The sequence below is a fragment of the Myxocyprinus asiaticus genome, chromosome 44 (assembly GCF_019703515.2).
Source record: "Myxocyprinus asiaticus isolate MX2 ecotype Aquarium Trade chromosome 44, UBuf_Myxa_2, whole genome shotgun sequence".
Taxonomy (NCBI): domain Eukaryota; kingdom Metazoa; phylum Chordata; class Actinopteri; order Cypriniformes; family Catostomidae; genus Myxocyprinus; species Myxocyprinus asiaticus.
The window spans coordinates 24093165-24116476 of record NC_059387.1 but is presented as its reverse complement, the minus strand read 5'-3'; the positions used below and the strand labels follow the sequence as shown (position 1 = coordinate 24116476).

General features: G+C 37.6%; 2 protein-coding genes and 1 pseudogene across 3 annotated transcripts in view; 2 read left to right on the top strand and 1 right to left on the bottom strand.

Annotated features, from left to right (window-relative positions):
* Positions 1 to 1057: 1057 nt before the first annotated feature.
* Positions 1058 to 13634, bottom strand: LOC127434348 (YTH domain-containing family protein 3-like). 2 transcript variants are annotated; one of them, XM_051687015.1, is made up of 5 exons: positions 13302 to 13634; positions 12731 to 12755; positions 12062 to 12141; positions 10071 to 11714; positions 1058 to 2657 (listed from the first exon to the last, which is right to left on the bottom strand). In XM_051687015.1, exons 1-5 carry the CDS (start codon positions 13323 to 13325, stop codon positions 2634 to 2636), a joined length of 1797 nt encoding a protein of 598 aa, XP_051542975.1. In that variant the 5' UTR covers positions 13326 to 13634; the 3' UTR covers positions 1058 to 2633. The 2 variants fall into 2 exon arrangements, with proteins under 2 accessions (XP_051542975.1, XP_051542974.1); XM_051687014.1 differs by lacking the exon at positions 1058 to 2657 and having other exon boundaries at positions 7901 to 11714.
* A 5102-nt stretch (positions 13635 to 18736) lies between these two features.
* LOC127434522 (pyruvate dehydrogenase E1 component subunit alpha, somatic form, mitochondrial-like) lies at positions 18737 to 20049 on the top strand (annotated as a pseudogene).
* A 2250-nt stretch (positions 20050 to 22299) lies between these two features.
* The window catches only part of LOC127434343 (ribosomal protein S6 kinase alpha-3-like), a 65695-nt gene continuing 64682 nt past the window's right edge, over positions 22300 to 23312 (top strand). Inside the window, exon 1 of the mRNA XM_051687006.1 lies at positions 22300 to 22639. Within this exon, the coding sequence (XP_051542966.1) occupies positions 22577 to 22639 (63 nt within the window). The 5' untranslated portion in view covers positions 22300 to 22576. The remainder of the gene's footprint in view (positions 22640 to 23312) is intronic.

Below are 23312 nucleotides of genomic sequence, written 5' to 3'. Positions count from 1 at the left end.
CATAATTTTAAGTATTGAATTGAACTTAAATACATCACATTTATGCTTAATTTAGATTATTTAAAGATTATTCAAATTTAATATAAATTTTTCACACAACTGAAAAAAGTTGGTTTTATGGAAATTTGTCATACAATCTTAAAAATATAATGAAATATTTTGAATGTGGCTTTAATTATAACAAATGTATGTTTTATATACATATATATATATATATATATATATATATATATATATATATATATATATATATATATATATATATATATTAAACCTATGTCATATCTCCTTCTAAATCTTCCCTCTCTTGATTGACCAAATTTAAATGCTGTTCATAGTGTGAATAAAATATTAAATAAAAATATTTTTAAAAATAATAATAATAATAATTCTAAGGTTTAGACCCTAGGCTTAGAATGTATTGGGCAATAGCGCCATCTAAAGGACTTTCTATTAAAAACAGCAACCGTCCAGCATTGTTTGAAAGGTGTCATCTCAAAATTGTAAGTGCTTCACTGTAATCTCGATTTTTGCTGCTTCTTTTTTAAGAAACGAGGGGGTACGTCAAAAAAAAAAAAAAAAAAAAAATTCTGGTACTCAACATTTTGTCACAAATGCTGTCGATTGAGCCACACTTGTACTGAACCCGGGATATTCCTTTAATTCCCCTCTGGCTAAACAGCATGACCCATAATAGTTTTGTACAATGTGTAGTACAAGTCTTGTTTTATGTAAGAAAACTGTGTAGATGTTGTTGGCTATTGTTTAGCAAAAGGGTTTTTGTATGAACAGTAAGAATAATGACTTAATGTCTTTGAAGTCCATCCTGAATATCTTTAAGGGCACTTGATAAGATGTCCTTTGTTATTTGGCTGCTCAAAGCTTTAATTGCATTTATTTAATGTCTATGTATTAAATTCCAGAGCAAATTTTGAAACTTTCTTATATGCAATGTGTAATTAAAATATTTATGTCAGTTGAGATTACATCTGGTAGTGATATCGTGAGATGCATAAAACTAACACTTCTATAGGCAAGACAACTTTCTGAATCTGTTTCCATAAATCTATATTTATTTTTCAAATCAGATTAACCACATCATACCTTGATAAGCATCAGTATCATAAAGAAGCATTGATTTACAGTAACCCATACAAACATGGCCTTTAATCAAAGCACACAGAGGAAGGGGCAGAAGGCGTCTCTTTTTGCAGCAATGCCATCATCCCACAAATTTCGACCCAGGCGCTGCCAGTTCCATCACTGGGTCCGGTTCTACCCACATCTTCCTGAAGCAAGAGCAGTCTTGCGTGGTCTGTGAAGAAGGCAGCTTGCAGTGAACAAACAGGAACTAGCAGACACTGTAATTACTTTGCATTACTCACAGATATTTGAGGATCATCTGATGGAGGGGTGTACCACTGGACCCCAGCAAAGACCTTTTGGACTGTAACGTCAGGCCATAGCAACAACATTACTCATCATTCAGTCAACATAATCAAGACCTAAATAGATTGTTTCATTTGCATGGCCTCAGAATAATGCTCTGTATATAGTTGCAAACGGCAAAACTGAAAGTTCTCATGCAATACAAATTTGGACAATACGAATTATGTTTCACATCTGTTAAATCAAGGGGTGAACGGCACCTTCTGAAAGTAAAAACTCATAATGAAGAATCGCTAAACATGGATAATGTTTATTTTAACTAGTGAGTCACCTATAGGAGAAAACTGTCTTGTTCTTGGTGAGCTTCTGCTCGGTAGAATCCTAAGCAGCAGATGCATTACAGATGTTCTCCTGAACATCAGGCCTGGTTACATCTGAGGAACATGGCCTTTCAGAGAACTTATGGCATTTCTGAGCAGGTTTCTCATAAGACAAATGCACTTAGAATAAAATGATTCCAGGAAATACATTTGTATTACAAATGTAATACAACAAGTTTACAAATGTGCATCGGCTGGTGTCATTCTCCACCAAGCTTATTTATTTTTTGGTACACAGATGCTGATACAGATAGGTGAATGGGCTACTGTGGAGTCATTCAACCATAACAAACATGATTAAACTGACTTGGGATCAGTCAGGTAGGATGCAAGTTTTTTTGCGCCCCACATTTTTTTTTTTTTTTTACAGCTTAACGTAGATTTAAGTACATATGTTTCTTTCCATGGACAAAGAAGTTCTCATATCCTCTGAGTGTGCTCAAATTTATAGAGCGCCTAAATTTGAAGGATTTACAAAAACAAACAAAACAAAAAAATAACAGACAAAACAATAAGCCTACAAATACATCTGAAATCCTCAGAAACAACTACACTGGTCGACTGACCAATGTTAATACCAAACAGATGTCCAATGATAGTTAAGGGTACTGGTAGAAGCTTTTAGAAGGGCTGAAAGTGCTTGAAGATACAGTTTATGTGAATGATTTTCTTTCCGTTTCGTGCGAGTCTTTAACATAAGGGCAGATCCATCAGAAGTTGACACAGAAAAGTCCACTGTTGTGATGTGTTCATACATCGTCTTCAGCAGAAATTGTGTCAGAACCCATTTTTCCTCTGAGGTTATGCAATAATTAAGGTTCTACATCATTAGTGTTGACGTTCTATCAGGGAGCTCTCTGAAACCTACTGTTTATTTCTATTTCGCTCCTGCAATGAGAGAAAGAGAGGGAGAAAAAAACTAAATTAGATGATTAAATACACAAAAACATTAGGCCATTAAGAATGTCTTTGTCTTTAACATAGCCAAACCTAACAGTTTTTGAAACTTGCATGATTGTAAAAACACTTGCGGTTTCCATATGAGTTACTCAGGAAATTAATTTAATCTCAGTTAACATTGTGCATTGCCCTTAGATCAGCTAACATTACATTAGTAGATTTGGGGATTTAAAAAAACAAAAACAAAACTTATATATATATATATATATATATATATATATATATATATATATATCACACACAAATAGGGCCTATATATATATATATATATATATATATATATACACACACCAGCCCATGTGGCACCAACAATCATGCCATGGTCCAAATCACTGAGATCACATTTTTTTCCCCCATTCTGAAGGTTGATGTGAACATTAACTGAAGCTCCTGACCTGTATATGCCTGATTTTATGCACTGCTGCCACACAATTGGCTGATTAGATAATCACATGGATGATTTTTGGTGCCAGATGGGCCAGTTTGAGTATTTCTGTAACTGCTGATCTCCTGGGATTTTAACACACAACAGTCTCTAGAATTTACTCAGAATGGTGGCAAAAACAAAAAACATCCAGTGAGCGGCTGTTCTGTGGACGGAAATGCCTTGTGGATGAGAGAGGTCAACAGAGATTGGCTAGAGTGGTTCAAACTGACAAAGTTTATGGTAACTCAGATAACCACTCTGTACAATTGTGGTGAGAAGAATAGCATCTCAGAATGCTTTTCTGAGATGCGGTTTGGCGCTGTTTTGGCGGCACGAAGGGGACCTGCACAATATTAGGCAGATGGTTTTAATGGTGTGGCTGATCTGTGTATTTATATTAGGGCTGCACAATTAATAAAATAAAATAAAATTCGCCATATGATGTTGTGCGATTATTAAACCGCAAAGGGCTATGATTTAATTAAATTAATAAATAGCATGATCCCGCTGCTTGGTTCAAAGTGTATGCACGCTGCTCTGTCCTGTATTGTGTAAAAGCATTAATGCAGTGTTTTCTGAGTAGTTCTGTGCTCCACAACTCCATCTTGTGCTAGAGTAACAGATGTGCTCCCAGTTCAGTTCCATTTGCTTACGTGCACTGAGCTTAAGATTCACTTTAATCTCCAAAACATGTTCCAAACATGTCTGGCTGCTACATATTAATATATAAATACAAACAATACACCTCATGGCATGGGTATTTATGTACAGTTGAAGTCAGAAGTTTACATACACCTTAGCCAAATACATCTAAACTCAGTTTTTCACAATTCCTGACATTAAATTATAGAAAACATTCCCTGTCTTAGGTCAGTTAGGATCACTACTTTATATTAAGAATGTGAAATGTCAGAATAATAGTAGAGAGAATGATTTATTTCAGCTTTTATATATATATATATATATATCACATTCCCAGTGTGACAAGTTTATATACAATTTGTTAGTATTTGGTAGTATTGCCTGTAAATTGTTTAACTTGGGTGAATTATTTTGGGTAGCCTTGCACAAGCTTCTCACAATAAGTTGCTGGAATTTTGCCCCACTCCTCCAGGCAGAACTAGTGTAACTGAGTCAGGTTTGTAGGCCTCCTTGCTCGCACACGCTTTTTCAGTTTTGTCCACAAATTTTCTATCGGATTAAGGTCAGGGCTTTGTGATGGCCACTCCAATACCTTGACTTTGTTGTCCTCAGGCAATTTTGCCACAACTTTGGAGGTATGCTTGGGGTTATTGTCTATTTGGAAGACCCATTTGCGACTGAGCTTTAACTTCATGGCTGATGTCTTGAGATGCTGCTTCAAAAAACCACATAATTTTCCTTCCTCATGATGCCATCTATTTTGTGATGTGTACCAGACTTCTGCAGCAAAGCACCCAAACAACATGATGCTGCCACCTCCATGCTTCACAGTTGGGATGGTGTTCTTCGGCTTGCAAGCCTCACCCGTTTTCCTCCAAACATAATGATGGTCATTATGGCCAAAAAGTTCAATATTTGTTTTATTACACCAGAGGACATTTCTCCAAAAAGTAAGATCTTTGTCCCCATGTGCACTTGCAAACTTTTTTATGGTGGTTTTGTAGCAGTGGTTTCTTCCTTACTGAGCAGCCTTTCAGATTATGTCAATATAGGACTTGTTTTACTGTAGATATAGATACTTGTCTACCCCCAGCATCTTCACAAGGTCCTTTGCTGTTGGGATTGATTTGCACTTTTTGCACCAAACTACGTTCATCTCTTGGAGACTGAATGCGTTTCCCTCCTAAGCGGTATGACGGCTGCATGGTCCCATGGTGTTTATACTTGCGTACTATTGTTTGTACAGATGAACATGGTACCTTAAGGCATTTGGAAATTGCTCCCAAAGATGAACCAGACTTGTGGAGGTCCACAAATTATTGTCTGAGGTCTTGGCTTTTTGGCAAAAAAAAAAAAAAAAAAGGCACTGAGGCAGGCCTTAAAATACATCCACAGGTACACCTCCAATTGACTCCAATTATCCTATCAGAAGCTAATTGGCTAATTGCCTAAAGGCTTGACATGAATTTCTGGAATTTTCCAAGCTGCTTAAAGGCAGAGTTAACTTAATGTATGTAAACTTCTGACCCACCTGAATTGTGATATAGTCAATTAAAAGTGAAACAATACATCTGTAAACAACTGTTGTAAAAATTACTCGAGTCATGCACAAAGTAAATGTCCTAAATGACTTGCCAAAACTATAGTTTGCTAATATGGAATATGTGGAGTGGTTTAAACTGTTTTAATGACTTCAACCTAAGTGTATGTAAACTTCTGACTTCAACTGTATAGCTGAGATGTTAAAATGAGAAGCACTTTATAGTGAGTAGTATGAATATCTTGCTTAATTTATATGGTTTTATGTTGGTGAAGAGGACAAACTATGTCCAGTAATTAACGAAATCCATGGTTATGACAAATTTTAAAAGCTAAGCTGTACTAAACTTTGTCATTGTAATACTTTAATACTAAATATGCTACTCAGTGTAACGTATAAAACCCAAAGCATCCACCATGTCACTAAAATTTACTATGCAGAGAATTAAATCCACTACGTCATCGCACTACATTCTACAGCGAGGACCCTCTCACTGGCAAAAGCAACATCACACGGGAAGACGGCATGTGGATTCCAACAGTTCCGGTACCCTATAGGATCGGTCACTATATGCCGACTCGCAGACAACGGTTATCTCTATCAGACATTTTTGCATCGGCTCCAGCATGTTTACCTTCCCCTGTGGCACGACCAGAAGCGTGTTGCGTCAGCAGCAGCGTGGGAGTCCCGGGTTCAGATCCCGTGTTGAAACAAGGAAGTAATCACGACCACGTGATGATCACCATTAGGTGGTTGCTTTTTTTCTTTTAACATTACAATTTTACTTCACTGTTTGGTTAGGTTTAGGGCTCGGGTTGAAGGGTACATTTTATAAGATATGCATTCCTCTTCACTGAATTACACCCTGTACAACTGAAAACAATTCCGTTCACAACTCGCTTTCGGTGCCCCTCCGTGGACATTTCACCCAGAAAATAAAGCTTACATGTGCCCATACGCCCAACAACACTTACCACTTGGGCCACAGGGTTCAGTATTACGCATTTTGGTAAGCACAGATCGATTTGAGCTAAAGAAAATTCAACCTGCTGTTTACAATTTCACTGTAAGATCAATCTGGGCAACAGTGCAATACAATTCATCTCTTTGCACATGAGGGACAAGGCCAGCTCTGCATGTTGTGGGTCAGAGTCAGTTACAGTGTTAAGAATGTTTCTAACCAAGCAAGGTTTCAGGTCCAACAACTGCTTGCAATTGTCATGTATGTAACAGTGAAAGTGTGTCTGAAGCAGAGTATTTGAACTGCTGAGACATCTAGTGGTTTTCAAACACTGTGACTGATTAGATCTCTCTGATATGCAGAAATTAAAACTAACCCTTAAAAGGAATACCAATTAGTTTTTTGCACTTAAAAAGTCTCACACAAAAATAAATGAATAGTACTTTTGACAAATAAGTAAAAAGAAAGATATACCACAAATGTTAAATTGATAAAGACTGACAAATGAGTGAAAAATACACCTGTGAATGAAGTATTTCTACAATGGCACTGATAACTGAAAACTTGCCTTTGCGTGATGCAGCATCCATGCAATAGGTGTCACCATAAAGTGCTGGCCACTACAACTGGACCACTATTGTAGTGGCCAGCAAATTTAATTATCACCATTATTTTAAGCATATAATTCCATTAACCTAATTATAACAAAGCTGAGAAACAACTTGCATATGTTTTAGTGCACAAACTTGTTGCATTTAAAGCTCCCATAATAAGGCAGTGCGCAACTGAAACCCCTTATTTTGAAAGAAAATACCTCTATGCTCACCTTTGTTTTCTTTGTGAACAGGAATGTAAGGAATGCTAGGTACATCAGGAGCCATATTTGCTTTAGCTAGACCTAATACATCTGCCCTAGACACTACATTTTCCAAGCAAAATTAAGACATGTGCCACTACAAGGCTATAATAAACAAACTTAAATAGTGCTACTGAGTTTATAGAGCAGACTGCATTGTTTAGGGGAAACAAAATGAACAGTTGGTGTGTGGATCGGATGTCAAAATATCAGTGACGCAGTTTTACACATAGATTATCACTCATTAGCTCATCTGCCATTGGTCTTGAATAAATGTGACATTTCTGATGAAACAAAAAAGAAAAACATGTACACACATTTTTAGATTTAAAGTACCAGGCTTATTAAAAAAAAAAAATCCCATTTAAAAACATACAGTATAAATCAAAAACATTTAATCTCTATACATAGTCTACACAATCTGCTTTACACTTCACTGCAGCGTGCCTTATGTTCAGATTTCTTCATTAGAAACAAGCATAAAAAACATTAAACAAGCAAGCAAGAATATTTCACAAATTAAACCACAAGACTTACAAGTCTTTTCAATCTAAATAGTTTATTTCATTATGGCCTTGGCAAACTACAGATGATTGGCAAGATAACAAAATAAATGGAAAAAGTTTCTGAGAATAACTTAATTTTGAGGTTTGCTCAAAAGCTAAACAGTTTCTTAAATAGAAAGCTGTAATTTGTTCAACAAGATGCAATGAATAAGGTCAGAGCCATTTTGATTTAAAGTTAAAAAAAAAAAAAAAAATTTAAAAAGGGGAAAAAAAGAGCCTGGGGACTTCCATCCCATTGTGGCTTAAGTAAGGAACATATACAGTATATTGTGCAAGTAATAATTATCCAAAAAGCTGTTGGATACAAGTATATTTAAGGCCACCTCCACACTATTCGATTTATTTTGAATTGTATTGATTTTGCTATGTTTACACCTCTCATCCACACTGGAACAGCTTTTTCCTCAAACGAACACCCTTCATAACCGCATACTTTGGAAAACAATGATGTTAGGAAACTGGAAACAGAGATCTGAAATGAAAATGGATCAGTGTGGATGTGGTGTGCATCCACACTAATGCGTTTTCATTTGAAAACTCAATCAGTACATTTACACTGACACCAGAAAACGGGTTAATGTGAGAAAGTGGCGTATTGCGAGAAAGCAGCGGTCTTGTTTACATGCACTGTATAAGTGCCGTACTCTTTACTCCCGTATACATGTGGCTCGGTCAGTAAGCAGCTTTCTCCAGAGCAACATAATTACCCTGCGACACTTGTGTCGAGGATGACTTCACTATTTTATTCTCTGTTGCTTTGCTTTATTTCCATATATTCCCGAGTTGTTGCTGTGTTTGATGCCTTACCTTTCTATTGCGACCTGCAGTGGAATAAAAATGGGGTTTCCCTTTACATAAAACTCTGGGATTCCCTCAATGTACCAGCGCATATATGCAAACGTGAGGAACCGTCGATATTTTACAGTGGTGTTTATAAATGGGTATAGTTTATAGTGTATGTGCTTTTCCCACTGTACTCCCAGAAATGTTTTGTTGACTTGCTGTTGGGCTCCATCCTATGACATTTTTATTCGGTCTGTTCCACACACATGCGCACTCTTCAAAAATCTGAAAGAACGTTACGTATGCGTTTACATGGCCACATAAGCAGCTTTCTCCGGGAGAAAACAAGATGCGTTAAAACGCTTTCTCTTAATCCCTTAAACAGCGTAAGGAAATCGGCATTCTCATTTACATGACGTTTCAGATCACCGCTTTCTGCAAAAACCCTGGAATAACCCTCTTTCTTCAGTACATGTAAACATTGTCATTGATTTTGCTACATTTACATCTCTCATCTACACTGGAACAGCATTTTCCTCCACTGAAAATGGATACTTTCAAAAACGCTCTCTGGTCCTGTATACTTTGGAAAATAATGATGTTAGAAAACTGAAAACAAAATTTTCAAACAAAAATGGATTAGTGAAGATGTCCCTGTGGATGAGTTACAGTGCTACATACAGTAGTCGAGTCAGGACAAGTCAAGTCAGTGAGTTGAGTGTTAGTGTTTATCTTTAGTGCCAATATATAAAAAAAAAGAAAATTAAAAAAAAGATCACATGGTTTCATTTCATTCTAATTCGACCAACACACAAACAAAGCTGCAAATCATACCTACACATGTTTCAAACAATTTTAAGTATCTTGTCTTGATAGAACTTAATGGCTTTATTTAGATGCTAGCTTCACATCTTCTACGGCTGACCTGATAAACCACAATAATCGTGAAAAGTGATCTAAAATGTTGCGTGCGCAATCATAACTCACAGACAAAGATGAAAAGCAACTAATGACGAGGTAGCTGGCACAGACATCAATTATTTGTGTTGGGTGGGCAGGAAATGATGCAAGTCCAATCTATTAATGGGACATCTGCTGGCTGTTTTAGCAGAGGCAGTGATTGGCGTCACTGATGGAGGCCAGTCTTTTGTCAATAGATGGCAGAGACTTCTTCCTTTTAAAATAAACTACTTGTTTCATATCTATCTGCTGAAAATTTTGCAGACTGATTCATTGAAATACAGGGGAAATGTGTTATGCACAAGCCATATTATTTTTCTTTGAGTAATTATTCACAAATGGAATACATATACGCCAGCAAAAATGTTACTGAATTAACAAATCAGGTCAAAAACTGAATTCTTAATGGTCACTAATTTCCTTTTTTCTTTTTGACAAATTGAGACCAAGTAAACTTCTGGCTTGGAAGTAAGCTATTAAAAACCGTATCTTTGAAATGCATGGACATGCTGAACGCAACAATGTTTAAAAGATAGAATCAGTGTGATCTAAAGATGCAGTGCCTGCTTTCTGCTATTGTGAAGAGTGGCAGAAAGCTGCACTTACCCTTCGCATGGCTTCCTCTTCCTCCTGACGCTTTTCGTAATGTGCAAAATCATCAAAGATTGAGGTGGTATGCTTGAAAGTCGCAATAATTTTAAGCACTTGCTTTGCTTTCTCTAGGGGCACTTCCTGAGTGTCCCTGGAATTGGTGACAGGTTTGTTATCATTGTTTTCTAAACGAATGTGCCTCAGCTGGTTATTGGGCACATCCTTAACAAAGATCCATTTCACCTCAAACTTGCCCTTCCACTTATCCTGGGACCAGACACCAGCGTAGGCATTATAGTCCACGGTTGACTTCATTTCAGCCACGCCGCAAAAGTGTCCACTCCCGTTGACGCTGAAGAGTAGGTATAGTGGACCTTTGGCACCAAGCGAACGGAAAGCACCATCCAGACGCTTATTTCCATGCTCTGTGCTGCACCAAATAGAGTACTTAATGGAGCGGTGGATGTCGTCCTCAGAGTAGCTCTTGATGATAAAGACTCGTCCGTTTTTCAAGTTCCAATCGAAGTCTTTTGGGTTGTAATTGTTGAGGACCTTGAGCTTCTCCAGCACAGGGTGAACCTCGCCAGAAGAAGGCAATGAGCTCATGGGGACTCCCGTCCCAAGGCCAAAGTTCTCCACTCCACTGTTTTGGTTGAAGGTGGTTCCTCTGTTCCGAGGGGGCACCCAACGGTTTTGGGGTGGCAGGTTCTGCTGCTGGGGTGGGTGCAGGGGCTGGGGAGGACAAGGTTGTGAGGGATGGTGAGGGTGGGGAGGACCTGGGGGCAGCTGCTGAGGGGGCTGGGGTGATTGTAGCTGGAGCTGCTGGTGTTGAGGAGGCAATGGGTTCTGCAGCATGGGTTGGGGTTGGGGCAAGAGTTGCTGCTGCAACAAGGGCTGAGGGGGCAGCATCTGCTGAGCAAGAGGGGGTTTGGTGATGGAGCCTTTGTCATCCCAGGTTCCAATGTTCATGTTATGCTTTATTGGTGGAGGAGGGATTGCTGCACCACTTCCCAAACCCATGTTGGGTTTCGGCTTCAACTTAGGCTGGGGTTTTGCAGGTATCCTTGCAATTGCCGCCCATGAGGTGGGTTTGGGTGCAGAGGAGCTGACGGGTGGCATGCTGTTAGCAGCCATGCTATTCATCCCCGCTGTTCCTCCTAAAGGAGACCCCACCGTTTTCGTAACAGCCGACATTTCAGAACCAAGCTTAAGCCCGGCCATACCCTGATCAATACTACTGAGCCCTGGAACTTTACTAAGTTGAGTGTCACTGCCAAATCCCGCCTGTCCATCAGCTATGGCCCGACCCAATGAGCTGGGGGGATAGCCATAGTTGCTGCTGTAAGCAGAGCTCTGTGTAGACTGTCCCTGAGAACCACTGGTGCCCCAGGTGGAAAAGTCTGCATTTCCGGGGAAGAAGTTAAATCCGTGTTGGCTGAGAAAAGGGGGCGTGTTGCCTAAAGCGCCAGGCTGGCTAAAGACTCCGTCTGGAATGAAGTGATGTTCACCATTGCTCATCTGTCCATAGGTGGTCAGGTAGGGCATTGGGGGGTCTCCTGCAGTGGACCAAGCAGCCTCTCCCAGGGAGTAAGGGAATCCAATAGATGGAGCATAATAGCTGGGCATGTAGGGATCAGACATTGGTGGGTAGCTATTACTCTGTAGGTGGTAATTAAAGATAAGTCAGTAAAGTATGTAATGATTGAATACCTACTAAAGATGTAACAAAAAGACAAAAACAGATGAAAAAAAGTGTGAATAATAAAATGTGAGAGGCAAGTATGGTGGAAAAGATCTCAAATTACAGTTTCAATTTGTACTGTTCATCTGTCAAATGTGCATGAACAGATACTCTGGGCCCTAAACAATTCTCATGCACAATGCTGCCAAATATGAAAAGTGGTCAAATAGTAAAGAGGATTACACTGAAATGGAAGGACAAAAATTACACTAATAATATATTTCGAGTACTGACGTAGTATGACAGTTTGATGAGAGTAACTTACCTGATTTGTCTGATTGCCCAGATAATTGTCAAAGTCATCATCATTTACAGCATCCTTCTGATGCATCGAACCGTTTTGCACTAAATAAAATTATAAAAAGATAAGAGTCTGTCAGTACATTTTACTCTGTGTTGTATGTGTTGCAGCTCAGTGGTTAAGCTTCAATCCACCATGATGTCAATTAAAAATAATGAGACAGCAGCAGTAAGCTGCATTTGAGAATTAATGTGTCTAAGCAACTATAAAAGGTAAAACACTTCTATGCAGATTAGATTATCCAACATGATTAAAGTTTCAGCAAAATATTAAATATAAACAATAAAGCTGACCAAACATTTGCCAATTGCTTTCTTTGTTTGTCAATGTCCGAAAAATAAAGTCACAAAAATAACTTAACATTAAATTAACATTAAGACTGGTCTACTGTATAAAATCATGATTCCCAGAAGGTGACCTTTTAAAAAGTCATATAAGTGATATGTCAAAAAAATAAAGATAAACTGTTTAATGTTTAAATAAGATATTAAGTCCTTATTCTATCTTCAACAATTGAAAAATGAAAAATAAAAATAAAAGAGTTTATCAGTCATAAAAGAGGTGCTGTGAAGTACAGCATTGAGCATTTTCTCAGTCAGTCAACTAAGGAAAATGAGTCTTTCCATAACATACCTTTGTTTCCTTGTCCTTTAGGTCTCTGATGTTGTGTTCACAGTGTGTAAGCAGTGGCAAAGAGAAAAATAACAATATGAACTTGAGGCAACACAAGCATCAACAATTTAATATAAATAGAACAGAATCCGTGACTGTAAGACAAATGTCACTGCTGACTAATAACTGTAATTATTATAAATATTATATCAATTATACATCCTGTACATGATTACTGGACTCTATGCATGACATGACCAGAGATGCATGACCAATGATTCGGCACAGCAGGAACAGCCATAAGCTCCCTCTATCAAATATCCAAGACTCTATTAGCTTGTGTTAAATCGACATTAGTATGGGCCATATTGGCTGCGTCTCATTCCTAATGAGCTGCCTACCTGGACAGCATTTTTGGAACGTTCGTTCGAAATAACATTTGTTCGTTTCTTAATGTTCGATTCGCTCCTATGATGCCCAAAAACTGCTGTCAAGGTAGGAAGCTCACGAGGTTTTGCAACACAGCCACTGTCTGTACATGCACCATCATATTAATATGTTATTTACACGGGCTAGGGTCCATCTTGTGTACCTGATCGACAGTTGTCGCAGACATCCTCCAGGAGCCCGAGCTGATCGCTGTTGACTTTCCACGGTCTCTCCTGCCACCGCTGCAGGTTCACGTTATTTTTCCTCTCTCCGGGACTGGCCCTGTAATCACAGCGTATTTCACAGGCGTTGATCTCCTCGTCCGGTCTTAAACGGTCGGCAGCAGTCCTCTCGGGCGGTAGAGACAGCAAATGTGAACCTCTAGGGAGGTTGGCGGCGGTGTGATGTGTGTAAGGTAGTCCAAAACATTCACACACTGTGTAACGTCTGAGAGAATATTACCCCTGCTCTTCTCCACAATGGCGGATGGGCTCTGACTCTCACTTCCGTTTGAGCGCTGACCTTCCGCCACTGACGTAGAGAAGAGACACGCGCCTGCTTTATCAGCCAGTACATCTATTTTTCAAGTAATAGTAACTATGCTGTTGAACACGCATGTTGTTTTGCAGCGTAAATTCTATAAACATTTTAGTTGAGATATAATAGCAAGAATAATACATTTCTAAGGTATTATTATCATGACTTTCTTTCTGATTGCACATTTCTGTTATTAATTTTTATTTAATGTTTTTATTAAGTCTTTCTATTTAACTCATTAATTCAGTGCGATTATTTTATATTATTATTAATAATAATAATAATAATAATAATAATAAAAAGAAGAAAAATAAATCATGTCTCCGGACCGTAATAAGGAAGATTCCTGAGAAATGCAAGCTTGAAGTACTACCTGTTTTCTCCAGGGGGCAGTAAGCGAAACTTCGGCTGTATAGGCAACGCGCAGCTTATACAGAACAAAACAACACTTCAGCACAGTAGACAGGACAAGGATGCTTTCTTACGTTCAAAACACAGCTTAATGGAGCGCACTAAGGGACTAAGGGATCTCAAGGCGTGTTCTTAAGAGTATTAAACTTCGTTTAACTTGACACTGCGACCTAAAAATTGTATGTTTATGACGCCATGCAACCAAAAGCATCCGTCTAACGCAGGTGTACGGGTCCTTAGACAAGCCCTCATAATAAATCTCTGGCTGATTGACAAATTCATTTACAAATTGGATTGCTGTGAAATGTATTCCAATGATTAGCTTATATTCAATAATATGCAAATAAACAATACGTTGGATTCTAAAGCCGTTTTTTGTATTGTATCATCAATGCTTAACTCCTCTGCCACAATAATGTAATGCATTTTAATTATCTTAATATTTTTTATATATATATATATATATATATATATATATATATATATATATATATATATATATATATATATACAATTTATAAATATTTAAAGATAATGATTATTATTTCATCATTATATATTGAATTATTGTTATTTGAGGGGCCTTTTCAGAAAATATTTATATATGTGATTAATTCGATTAATTAATCGGGACACCATGTAATTAATTTGATTAAAAATTGTAATCGATTGACAGCCCTAGTTTTTATATAATTGCATTTTATTTACCTATTTATTTTTTATATATTATAAATTATATGTCTATATTTTTCAGAATGTGTTGGCCCGGTTTTCCACATTTCCCCTTTATTTCTTTAATGCAGTGCTCAATGTTCTTTGTTTTATAATTTGCAAATAAATATATAAATATCATCCAGTACACGTTTTACTATCCAAAGAATATTAAAAATAATTAATAAAAGATTATATAATTATGATTCATGTTTATAATTCATTACAAAAATACAATAATATAATTCATTAGTCATTAATGAACAAACATTTTATAATTTTGTTGTACCACCAACTAAATATTTTGCTGTTCATTCAAATATGACTGTATATGAAAAATATGAAACTTGATGCTTGATGAAAACTTGTTGCATTTTTTTATAAGTTTCTTTTTTTAACACTTACAGTTGACAGCTGACCCATGAGATTAGATTAATGCTCTGTTTCTCATACACATGTACTTTTTTGTATGTTATATAGTTTAATATCGGAACTCTTTGAAGATTTGCATTCATTGTTAGTGATATTGATAAAGTAGGCCAATATAAGCTGCTAATTGCGTGCCAGCAAAAAAGTTTTTCTTGTTTTTTGTCGTTTAATTCATTTAAGCAAATAGGGATAGATTATACTCAAACATTTTACACAGTAAATTTGTTTTTAAGAATTAGGAGCCGTTATCATACAGAGGTGGGTAAAACTGAGAACACAAACCTTATTCAGTGTATTCAAGCACAAAAAAAATACAACATTCTGCTCTGATTGCGCATTACCGCATGGTGGCACTAATCTATTTCATTACTGAAGATGACGTTCTTTACAAGTCACCAAAATAAAAGTCGTTCATTGCCTGTACCCACCAGAACAACCAAACTGATTGTTACAAAATTTCCAAAATTAAGTAGATCGTGTCAGTAAAATGTTGCACTCTTTATATATCAGTTTATTTATGTGACGCAACTGCATCTTAATATATATCCATATTCACAATTTTACACAACACATTTATTCTATTTTCTTTTCTCTCTCTTTCTCTCTCCCTCTCTCTCTTTTTTTTTTTTTTTTTTTTTTTTTTTTTGCTTCGTGTCTAATGAGTTACTTACCTAAATATTATGTATGCATACTTGCATACACATACAAAATATAAGTACAAATGGACCTAATGTATCTGTAATTGTATTTTTATTTAATTGATTTTGGGTTGGCATGAGGTAAATAAGAAATAAGGCACTACTTTTGAAAATTTTTTAGTACTGTTACTATTACTACCACCACTACTAGGCTACTACTACTACTACTAATAATAATAATAATAACAACAACAATGACAAAAATACAATGTGTTGTTGTTGTTGTTGCACACTGTGAAATTGGACTTGAATTCTTGAAACTAATAAAAACCCTCAGCCATATTGAATTAGTGTCAGTGTTTTAGACTTCAGCTTTTGTGGGTTGATCCTCTTGAAACACGCCTGCAGTTCAGGTTTGGAGCATGCAGAACTCAGACAGTGACTGCAAATTCACTTAAAGGTGGTGCCAGAATAAATGTACAGGTGCATCTCAATAAATTAGAATGTCATGGAAAAGTTCATTTATTTCAGTAATTCAACTCAAATTGTTAAACTCGTGTATTAAATAAATTCAATGCACACAGACTGAAGTAGTTTAAGTCTTTGGTTCTTTTAATTGTGATGATTTTGGCTCACATTTAACAAAAACCCACCAATTCACTATCTCAAAAAATTAGAATATTTTGACATGCCAATCAGCTAATCAACTCAAAACAGCTGCAAAGGTTTCCTGAGCCTTCAAAATGGTCTCTCAGTTTGGTTCACTAGGCTACACAATCATGGGGAAGACTGCTGATCTGACAGTTGTCCAGAAGACAATCATTGACACCCTTCACAAGGAGGGTAAGCCACAAACATTCATTGCCAAAGAAGCTGGCTGTTCACAGAGTGCTGTATCCAAGCATGTTAACAGAAAGTTGAGTGGAAGGAAAAAGTGTTGAAGAAAAAGATGCACAACCAACCGAGAGAACCGCAGCCTTATGATTGTCCAGCAAAATTGATTCAAGAATTTGGTTGAACTTCACAAGGAATGGACTGAGGCTGGGGTCAAGGCATCAAGAGCCACCACACACAGACGTGTCAAGGAATTTGGCTACAGTTGTCGTATTCCACTCCTGAACCACAGACAACGTCAGAGGCGTCTTACCTGGGCTAAGGAGAAGAAGAACTGGACTGTTGCCCAGTGGTCCAAAGTCCTCTTTTCAGATGAGAGCAAGTTTTGTATTTCATTTGGAAACCAAGGTCCTAGAGTCTGGAGGAAGGGTGGAGAAGCTCATAGCCCAAGTTGCTTGAAGTCCAGTGTTAAGTTTCCACAGTCTGTGATGATTTGGGGTGCAATGTCATCTGCTGGTGTTGGTCCATTGTGTTTTTTGAAAACTAAAGTCACTGCACCCGTTTACCAAGAAATGTTGGAGCACTTCATGCTTCCTTCTGCTGACCAGCTTTTTAAAGATGCTGATTTCATTTTCCAGCAGGATTTGGCACCTGCCCACACTGCCAAAAACACCAAAAGTTGGTTAAATGACCATGGTGTTGGTGTGCTTGACTGGCCAGCAAACTCACCAGACCTGAACCCCATAGAGAATCTATGGGGTATTGTCAAGAGGAAAATGAGAAACAAGAGACCAAAAAATGCAGATGAGCTGAAGGCCACTGTCAAAGAAACCTGGGCTTCCATACCACCACAGCAGTGCCACAAACTGATCACCTCCATGCCACGCCGAATTGAGGCAGTAATTAAAGCAAAAGGAGCCCCTACCAAGTATTGAGTACATATACAGTAAATGAACATACTTTCCAGAAAGACCAACAATTCACTAAAAATGTTTTTTTTATTGGTCTTATGATGTATTCTAATTTTTTGAAATAGTGAATTGGTGGGTTTTTGTTAAATGTGAGCCAAAATCATCACAATTAAAAGAACCAAAGACTTAAACTACTTCAGTCTGTGTGCATTGAATTTATTTAATACACGAGTTTCACAATTTGAGTTGAATTACTGAAATAAATGAACTTTACCACGACATTCTAATTTATTGAGATGCACCTGTATGTATCGCATGTGTCTGTGTGTTATCTGTTTGCTGATACAGAGACAGAGGCTTTGGCATATTCAAGCTCTGTTTAGCTTAGAGGCATTAAAAGATTTACTAAAGGCCTAAACTAGACCACTATAGCATCCTCGACCTTTTACAGTAGATGGTGTGCTGTAAATACTGAATTGCACATCTACCCTGGCTGGATAACTTGGCATATAATGGCATTTATTGGAACTAGAGTTGGAATTATATGCTTGGTCTACAGAGTGATGTAATGGGGTAATTTTTGCATGTTTTCTGAAATATTTGTGTAGATTTCAGAAAAGTTATTTGAAGATATATCTAGTTATATGGTCCAGTTATCATCAAGTCAACTGAATGAATTGTATTTCACGACGCTTTAGTAGCAGCCTTTATGGTTTTTTTTATCTCTTTGATTGTCTTGTAGGGTACCCAAACAGTGTCAGAGGTAAGACGTAGGGTTAAGAGTTTATTAGGAATTTGTCCCTTGCTGTATGCAGTTGTTTTAGCAGTCTTATGGTTTGGTATTTCCATTATGATTGTGGATTTTTTGGTGGGACTCTTCCCTCTCCAGTCATCCACACTTAGTGCTTTTCATTAACTGTTCATCGCCATGTCTGTATACACTGATTTAACTTCTCCGTATGATCCAGCAACACCAGCTCAACCTCCCTCAGCATTTTTTAATGATACCAAAGGATAATGTAACCATATTTCATAAACAAGGCAACAATTTCATCCTCTTTGCTAGTACTAATAATACTCGCTGAGTTTTCTACTGTTTATAGCATGTGAACATCATGTAATCCATCTCAGGGCGAAGGGGTGGTGTCGCCAAAGGCAAGAGCAACTCTATGCACATATGCCAAGAATTTCTATGGTGTCAATGGTATGGTTGGTGCCCAGGTGAGAGGCAGTCTGCATTCCTTAAAGAATGTTATGTCAAGCACTTCTTGATATAAATATCAATGTTTTGAAGGTTTCCCTTGGGGCAGGTGTGGCCCTGGCATGCCAGTATAAGGGTAAGAATGAGGTTTGTGTCATGCTCAATGGGGATGGAACTGCAAATCAGGTGAGATCATTTAGTCTGTTATGTTCACAGGTTGTGTGGGATCTGCTTTTGTCAAAATAAAAATAAATCTGATTAGTCTCATGATCAGAGTCAGATCTTAGAGTCAACATGGCACTCCCCTGCATTTTTATCTGTGAGAATAATAAATGTGGCATGGGCACTTCAGTGGAACGGCACAGACTACTACAAGAGGAGACTTCATACCCGGTTTAAGGGTGGCTTTCATCTATTTTTCCTTTCTAGCCCACTCTTCTTCTACATAAAAGGCACATGTGAGGAAGTAAGTCACTCTGTATAAACAGTCCTTTACTTTGTAATCTCCAGGTGGATGGTATGGATGTTCCCTGTGTGAAAGAGGCTACCATGTTTGCAGCAGATTTTTTTTTTGCAGATAACGGAGAGGTAAAGTGAGAGTTCTCACTAACAAAAGTTTAATGAGTAGGTACTAGGTGCTTAAACATATAAAGTAGTTCACCCAAATATTAAAATTATGTCATCATTTACTCACCCTGATGTTGTTCTTAAACCTAAACCGACTTTCTGTGGAACACAAAAGGTTATATTGAGGAGAATGTTAGGGACTGACAATCTCAGTCACCATTCACTTGAAATGTATGGAAAAATTATGCAATCAAATTGAGTTGTAACTGAGTCTAACCTTCTTCCTAACATCTCCTTTTGTGTTCCTCGGATGAAAGTCATAGATGTTTGGAACAGCATGAGGGTCAGTAAATGATGACAGAATTTCTGGGTGATCTATCTCTTTAAAAGTATTTTGCATTACCAGTGATTAAGTTTAGGAATGGTTATAGATTTCTCAAGGGCTAGTTGTGGAAACAGATATCCTTTTGTGATGGTAAATGTGTGACCCACTCCTGGCCTGTCTGCTCCAGGGTCCCATACTAATGGAGCTCCAGACAAATTGTTACCATGGGCACAGCATGAGCGATCATAGAGTCAGGTGAGGTTGATCTTCAATCATGTTCCTCTGGCAGCCACTCCTCTCTCCTTGATTCATTTAAAACACTGTCTTCACCCTCTAGCCCTCCATAATCATGTTCATCCCCTTGGCAATATTAGCTTTAGCTAGTTACCACTTCATTTTAGTGGTCTTGCTGTTCTCTGCATAGTATGCCGTTAATCAATGCTTCTCTCCTTTTAGTTAGCACACATTTGAGGAAATCAAGAAGTTAACAGGAAGAGTGACTCAGTCACTATGCTAAAGGACCGAATGATAAACAGCAACATGGCCAGTGTGGAGGACATCAAGGTACAGTCATCTCAATGTACTGGAGGCATCATCCTTTGTCTGGTTTTTAAACATGAATTATGACATTTCTGTGCCTCTGGTCCTCCCATTTGCTATTGGTCTGGGATAAGCAGATTGTCCTGATCCAAACGCACACCACTGGTTAAGTCAGTGTTGCTATGTCAGGCTGGTCAGGAGGCTCAAACAAACAGAGCAATGTTTTGATAGCGCCACAAAGCCACAGTGTACTCATTTCAGGAGAATCAACCTACAAATGGCTTGCTTATAGTTGTCTCTGCATGTTAAGGTAGTATAGAAGAGATTATTTTAAATAAAAAAATGTCACACTTTATTTACACACCCCTTATTTCATCAGGAGATTAAATCAATAATCTATGCTATTAATAATAATACAGTTAATGAGCAGACCTTAGAAATGAAGTGGTTTTTACACCTATCACCATGTTATTGAAAAATCACTGGAACCTTTTTTTTTTTTTTTTATATGTCAGGACATTGATGCAGAGATTTGTAAGGAGATTATACTGTTTTAATACTGGAAAAGTAGAGATAACTGTAATAGCATATAATAGGCAGGCATTGGTACCTGCAAAAGAATAGAAATCATAGATAATGTATCTGATGATAATATTAACTGTGATGTATCTGAAACTTATGATGGTACTTATGATAATTGTATGATCATAAGTTTCATTTCATCATTGTTGTAACCTTGCACCTCCTCAGGCATAATTTGGCTTGTTCCACCTTAATGTCTTGGCCAGTTGGCAATAACTCATACCAAGGTATCAGCGAATCCCATATTTTCTTATTGTATTTTGCATACATTGGTCATTTATACAAAATGCGTTGTATTTACACATTGATGCAAAATACTAAGGTTTAATTACAGTTGTTACCAAAACTGTTACAAGAAATTATCCAGAGCACATTTCCTCTATTGATTTAAAGGTGCACTCTGTATTTTGTAATGTCGTCTTGGATTTACACTGACACCTAGAGGCATGGATGCAGAATAATTCAAACGCAATAGTTTTTAGTCACAAATGCCATTGTAGAAATTTACTTTTCACAGTCAACCATGATTAATTTAATCCCTGAGTGAAAGTGTCCAATAACAGGGTGATTATGATTAAGATTAAGCAAGTAGTGTTCAACTGATCATGTGATCCTAACATGGCGGCCCCCATCAGGGGACCCTCTCTATGTAGAATAAAACTGCTTTTATAAGATTACTGATATAACTGAAGTCTTCATCTCATGTGGGTGCTCATGATTTTATACATATGTCTGAAAATTACAATTAATTTATTTAGAAGGAAAACGTTTTAAATGAGGAAAAAATTACTGCGAGCACCTTTTAGAAGCTCGTGAATTTTAAGTAGAACTTAATTTGATGAGAAATGTACAGGTGCATTTAACTGTCTATGTATTCATATTGAACTGAAAGGATGAAATAAATAAATATTTAATAATTTGTGTCATTATTATTATTATTATTATTATTATTATTATTTTGATTATTTTTCATGATTTCAGTGCTCGTCATCTAACGAGTGTCAAGTCCTGCGTCACTAAAACTTACCAGGAGATGTCGCACTGTCACGTGAACCAAGTGTCAAATCAAGCTGACAAGACAAGCTTTTATGCCAATTTATCAGAGGCACGTTTTCAAGTTCTCTGTCGCTATTAGTCTACCGCAACACAATGCCGTCGTATTCCTCTACTTGCAGGCTAATATTCACAGACCAGATTCATATACCTTCCATAAATCAAAGACGATATTATGCAACTGTAATGTAGTGTTGTATGTACTAGTGATGGCTAAGCTGTGACAAGTATGGTGGGAGAGCATATATCAACGCAGACCATGACCACAGCTTGGCCCATGAATACAATGCGCTTTCACCTGTCCGTTTACGAGCCCTACAGCACCAGCCCCTCCCTCAAATAAGACTGAAAGGTAGATAAACCAATCCGATGCGTCATACTAGGATAAGCGGAAGCGAATATAGCGCGTGAACGTGTTTTTCTACCAGAGGGGAAAGCGAGAAGAGAGAGAGCGAGAGCGACTGGCGCGAGATCAGGGGCACGGTCATTCTATTTCTATGGAAACGCAGCGCTGACTGTCAGAGGTGAGTGGATGAAAAGGTGACGGCGGCGCTTTTGGATGCGTTACGCACGCGAAGCCCTGGGTTCTTCGCTTTGTGTCAAGATCGCACAAACAAGCTGGCATAATTTCTCCAATAGTGGCTCACTATCGTTCCTCTGAATCTAATCTGGTAAAGAAGGAACCTCCGGAAAGTGAACATGCCTCTGGCACAGCTAGTTGACCCTTGGCGAAAGATGACACTCGGGAGTGCGGCGAGCGAGGTGAGTCCTCCAACAGTCCTCCAGATAAAAAGGCAGATATATTTACTAACAACAACAACCTGTTCCAGATCTTTATCTGTATATCCGATGTTAGGGGATTACCCGTTATAGCCTAGAGAGCATGACTCGTGTTATGTCTGTGCGCAAATCCTTTTAAAATGATCCTTGACCAACAGCCTTTTAAATGTTTTCTTTTTTTTTTTTTTTTTTTACTTGTCTAAAAACTTTGTACATAGCACATCAATTCATTTTGATCAGTATGTTTTGTTAATTGGGAAGTTTTCGTGAAACACACGTTGACATTTGAATCAATTGTGCGTAATGTCCACGAATCTCAGTATGATTCATGCCGGTACTGTGACGTTGATTATGACAGGTTGATGAAGTTTGGCTCGATTCATCTGTTGGAGTCTTTGTCATATCATTGAAATGATGAGGAATTTATTTAAAATATTAACTTGAACCTGTGTAGTGTATATACCCTTAATTTTTAGTTTTGAAAAAGTCTTGAAAGATTCATGAGTGTAGGGACACTGAAAGATAACATTTTTAATTAGAATTTTGGATAGCTCCATATATTTCTGATGATAATTGGTAGGCTAACACATAACAATAAACATGTGTTTGTTAACATTGGTGAATGGTTTAGGCATAAGTGATTAACGATGCACAA